Genomic DNA, 4,926 nt, shown 5'->3' with positions numbered 1-4,926 from the left:
TGTAGCTGGGACTGGGGACCCCAGGCGGGTGGGACTGAGTGGTTATGGAGGAGAGCAGCCTTTCTCCCCTTTTCAGCTTCTTTGTCTCTTGGAGCTTGAAGAGGCAGCACAGATGTTTCTCCCCACAGATCAGGGAGGAAGAGGGGGATGGGAGGAAGGAAAATAGAACCATGATCAACTGACTGTCTCTGAGACCTGGTCATCGACTGGAGTAGCTTTCTCATGGTCGAGCCAAGTGCTTGATCTTAGAAGGATCTCTCTTGACTATCCTGGGAAACCTGGCCCAGGTGTCGCTGCTATGACGGAAGCTCAGGAATTCCTGGATAGATTGCCCAGTGACAATTTTTTATTCTCAGTCTTTCTTTCCAGAAAGGAAGCAGGGCGGGCTGTTCTTCACGGAGGTTATGGAGGACTCTGGCGACTTTGTCGGAGCTGGGAGTCATTGACTAACCTGAAACGCTGTTTCCATCATTACTCACTGGACCGAAGTTAATCACATTGGAATTCTAATCTTGGCTCTGCTCCTAATTAGCAGCATCATTTTATTCAAGTCCCTTTAGCCTCTGTTTTTGCGTCTATAAAATGAGGTTTATGAATGCAGAGGTCTCTCTGTAATCTTAGATTCTCTGCCTTCTAATTCACCAGAAGGCAACTACTAGAAAATAGATCATGTGAGAAGGATCTCCTATGTTGATTGCCCTAAGTGTGGTGTATTTTTGCAGAAAATCGATAACGTGTAGAAGGGTCCATTCACTCTGGTGTTAAAGATATGTTTACAATAATATATGGTTTGGATGAGGTTATGGAACTAGGGTCCCCTGATGACAATCTCTAGTGCCAATTCTGGAAAGTTTGAGAAGACTTCAAGGATTATTTAGCTTTGAGGCAATGCCGACGTTGTCTTGAGTGCATTCAAGGAGAATACCAGTGATGCTTCCAGCTCACCTCTGGCCTCTATTGGCACGATTCCTTTGTCTCAGAAGCAGTGTCATTCCCATTCAAAATGCATTTTCACCTCTCTACTACTGACTGCTTCAGAAGCTGGCATGAGCTGAAGCCTCTCCTACCCATTTGAGGCAGTGACCCTGTCATTCAAATTTGAACTTCTGTCCTGTCCCTTGCAAGTAAGACAGCCAACAAACACAATGACCACAGCACCAGCTCAAGCCTGTGTGTTTAAAAGAAAAGTATGTTCTAAATGTCTATCCTCAGCAGAGGAAAGAAGGGTAAAGAAGCACACAGATACTTGCCGAGCATCTGTCATAAATGTGGATGGGGGTGGCTATGTTTTTTCTTTTCATCCAAACATTCTGGCCTGTCTCAGGTCAGTCATTTTTTCCCCAGTATATTCTCTCTGATGCAAGGGAAGCTAGGTGGATATCCATCACCACCACAGTGGGAAAAAACTCCGAACCAAGGTCTTCTTAATGGCGCGTCGATAATACCACATGAAAAATAGCAGCGAGCCCATTGGGAAGTCATTGTGTGTGCACTAGTGAGGAAGTTAGAACCGGCATGTGGGCTGCAATCATGGAACTGAGCAAAGGACATTTAAGGTGTGAGCTAAGTGGGGTTTCTTGACCTGGGTCCACATTTTGCTTCATGGGATCTGAGAACCACCTACAATACCTGAAAATGTCTGTATACGCATTTATTTTTAGGCAAGGGTCCACAGCTTTCATCAGATTCTCACAAAGCCGCCCGTGACCTAAGAGAGGTGAAAAGCCACTGACATGTTCCATTTTCTTCTGTACCTCTGTCTACCGAATCCAGATGGTAAAGCTGACTTGCCTATCTTTCTCTTTTGCTGTTCCTAGAAAAAGCAAGTGAGTCAGACCAAGATCCGGGTTATCTCAACCATCCTGTTCATCTTGGCCGGCTGCATTGTGTTTGTGACAATCCCCGCCGTCATTTTCAAATATATTGAGGGGTGGACGGCCTTGGAGTCCATTTACTTTGTGGTGGTCACTCTCACCACAGTGGGCTTTGGTGACTTTGTGGCAGGTAAGCACCCTGGGCGTCCCGGTCAACGGGGCCCTAGTAGGTGGGGGAAATGTCCTGTTGGCAGCGTTTTTCAAAACCATAAAAATAGTTGTCGTGAGAGAAGCAAATGAAAAAGGCTCAGTGTCCCTACTACTGTGCACGGGCTCATTTTGAGTGCGTGGTCTCTGTGATGTAACAGCAGTGGGCTTCTACTGTGAGAGGAAAGGCAGGCAGCCTCTTCCTCCCCAGGAGGCTTAGCGCCCTTACCGTCATATGAATTATGCATAAGTGAAATGAATTTCTCATTGAATTTTGGACTTCTGAATTGTATTAAGCCTCTTTGAATCAATTGATAAAGGCTATTATTAGCAAGTGACAAAAATGAAACTCTGGAGAGATTAGCATAGAGCTTAGCCTGCAATGACCTGCAGGTCAAGCTTCCTGATGCCACCGAGGTAAGGGCCATTGTCCCTGAAAAAGTTGTCCTCGGCATGCCCAGATGTAAGACTTAAGACTCAGTCGACAACCAGGAGCTGAGAACTGCCCCATGGGAGAGTATAGTGTAATGGATTATGCATGAATGTATATAGAAGCAACAGCTTCATTGTGAAAATAAATGCCAATGAACTGGGTTAAAGGAAGGAAAAGAAAATCAGCATCACTTTCATTTCAGGCAGGGAGTTGAAAATGAAATGAGATCTGGCTTCTTATATGTACGTTTTCCCAGAGCGTGGAAGGAAGGCAGGAATAGAAGGAGGCCACCCTTCTCTTTCCTAAGGGATCACTTCTAGGAGATCAAACATTCAACCCTTTTTTATTCTAAGAAGTGAACACTTAGATTAAATACCTCTATCATAAGTTCAGAATGTTTGAGTGGGAAGTGTCCATGCCTACGTGTGTGTGCGTGTGCGTGTGTGTGTGTGTGTGTGTGTGTGCGCGCGCGCACGTGTGTGCGTGTATGTGTGTATGCATGCATGTCCTTGACCAGTTCCTGGTCAGGTAGCAGCCTGGACATTTCTAAGCTGATCTCCCAGACCGACTGAACTTCATTCGGCACATGGTCCTGGCTGTACTTTGGTTTCTCCATGGAGTACAGTGCCCGTAAGGAGGACAGATCTGGTCTCTAGGAATCTGGAAAGCAGGAAGTTCTGGAGGGAAGGAGGAGGCTCATCAACAGGCATGGATGCCTCCGCGTTAATTCTGTGATGAGGGGTGGAGGAGCAGTTTCGTAGCTCTTCCAACTGGGCAGATCAAGACTGATATCCACTTTACAGAAATAGCAGATTTTATTTTTCTTCCTTTATATTGATGAAGGACTAAGAATTGCAAAGCCAAAGTGATTAAAAATTATTTGCGTAAAGCCTGGGCCCTGGGACCCCACCAGTCTTTTCTATGCACAGTGCTCAACCATTGTGCAGCTCCTCACTGATGCCATCTGATTAGAAGCCTGAAGCTCTGGAGAAGAGCCTCAGAGAAACTGAGAAAAGTAATAGGAACGATTATTCAGTTAATTCCTTAGCATCATCTGGAGCTGGTCTGTGGGAAAACTCAGCTGATGCTCCAATTAAGGCTGTAATAGCAGCTGGAGTTTAACTCTATCTCACAAACATCTTCAGGTTCCCCCAAAGCATAATTTGCAGTGGGCTGTGTTTCGGAGCGCTCTGTGCTAACCCGGGGCTGTCTGGGGGACTCTGTTAGAGGACACTGGCGACGACCCTTGCCCTCTAATTTCACTCAATTTGATCTGTCAATCTGTCAATCTCAGGGCACAAAGAGCAGAGCCCTGGGAATATGAGAGTAAAAAATTGTTTATATTGAGTGGTAAACACATATATGTGTGTGTGTGTGTGTGTGTTTGTGTGTGTGTGTATGGTATATAATTGAATCACACATTTGAAACCTGTATGATTTTATTAACCAACGTTACTCCAGTAAATTTAATACAAAACTGTTTATAATTTTTATTTATTCTTATTAGCCACCATGGACTGTGAACACTTAGCACAAACTAGCATTCGACCTTCTCTTTTCTTATCCAGTAAGGGCATGACCTCCATGGTCACAGACATGGCACTATTTTCATTCCCTTTTCACACTGATTACCGACCTGTATTTCCTTTGTCCTGAGGTCGCCATAGACAGGGGTCTCTTATAATTCGCAGTGCTGACTCCGATTAGGCCAGTCCCTTCTAAGCTCCAGTTTCCAGAGCTTACATAGACCATCGTGACGAGTGCACGCCTTAAAAGGGTGGAAGCTTGTCACGACCTTTTTGGTAATACTCCAAGAGGGATAGGGAAGGATGCCCGATCCTTTCACAAGGTATATTAACAAGAGTTGATGGTTGCTCTGATTTAACATAGTGTCAACTCTACTAGAAATATAATCGGGACACTGATCACCACGAAAGATTAAGTGCTGGTTTATTCTGTAGCTGACTCACTTTAGGACAGCCGAAGAACAGTAAAGCATTGCACAGGCAGAATCCCAAATTCGGGGTGGGGGTGTGGAGGGGGACAGCTGATACAGGAGGATGCAGAAGGGTGGTTATCCTGCTGTTTGCTAGCGCACCCTAGTGACAGTCTTTGTTGGGTGACAGTGACTGGCTAAGGTAAATATTTACCCTTAGTCTTAAGGAGAAAGCTACAGAATTCTCTGGCCTAAGGCAGAAAGGAAAGAAACATCTAAAAACAAAGTCGCAGGAACTCCAATAGTATCCTAGAGCAAGCCGTGGGGGAGAGTCGCCTAGAAGGAAAAATCAAAGGCCCCTAAACCACACTGTGGGGGTTGCTATGATGCCCTTTAGCAATGTTTGGAGTTCTATGTTAAAGGTAAGTCAGATGGAAAAAGTCAAGAACCAGATGATTTCACTCATATGTGGGATATAAAACCGAAAGGAACAAACGAACAAACAAGACAAACAAAAACTCATAAACACAGACTAC

General features: G+C 45.0%; 1 protein-coding gene across 2 annotated transcripts in view; it reads left to right on the top strand.

The window, feature by feature from the left end:
* The window catches only part of KCNK10 (potassium two pore domain channel subfamily K member 10), a 124,028-nt gene that overhangs the window by 114,474 nt on the left and 4,628 nt on the right, over positions 1-4,926 (top strand). For both annotated transcript variants that reach the window (XM_011357121.1, XM_011357122.1), the window contains exon 5: positions 1,818-2,004. In XM_011357121.1, coding sequence (XP_011355423.1) covers positions 1,818-2,004 — 187 coding nt within the window. The remainder of the gene's footprint in view (positions 1-1,817; positions 2,005-4,926) is intronic.

The sequence above is a fragment of the Pteropus vampyrus genome, unplaced genomic scaffold (assembly GCF_000151845.1).
Source record: "Pteropus vampyrus isolate Shadow unplaced genomic scaffold, Pvam_2.0 Scaffold32, whole genome shotgun sequence".
Taxonomy (NCBI): Eukaryota; Metazoa; Chordata; class Mammalia; order Chiroptera; family Pteropodidae; genus Pteropus; species Pteropus vampyrus.
Note: the sequence above shows the minus strand (reverse complement) of the source record. Positions and strands in the feature narration are given on the sequence as shown.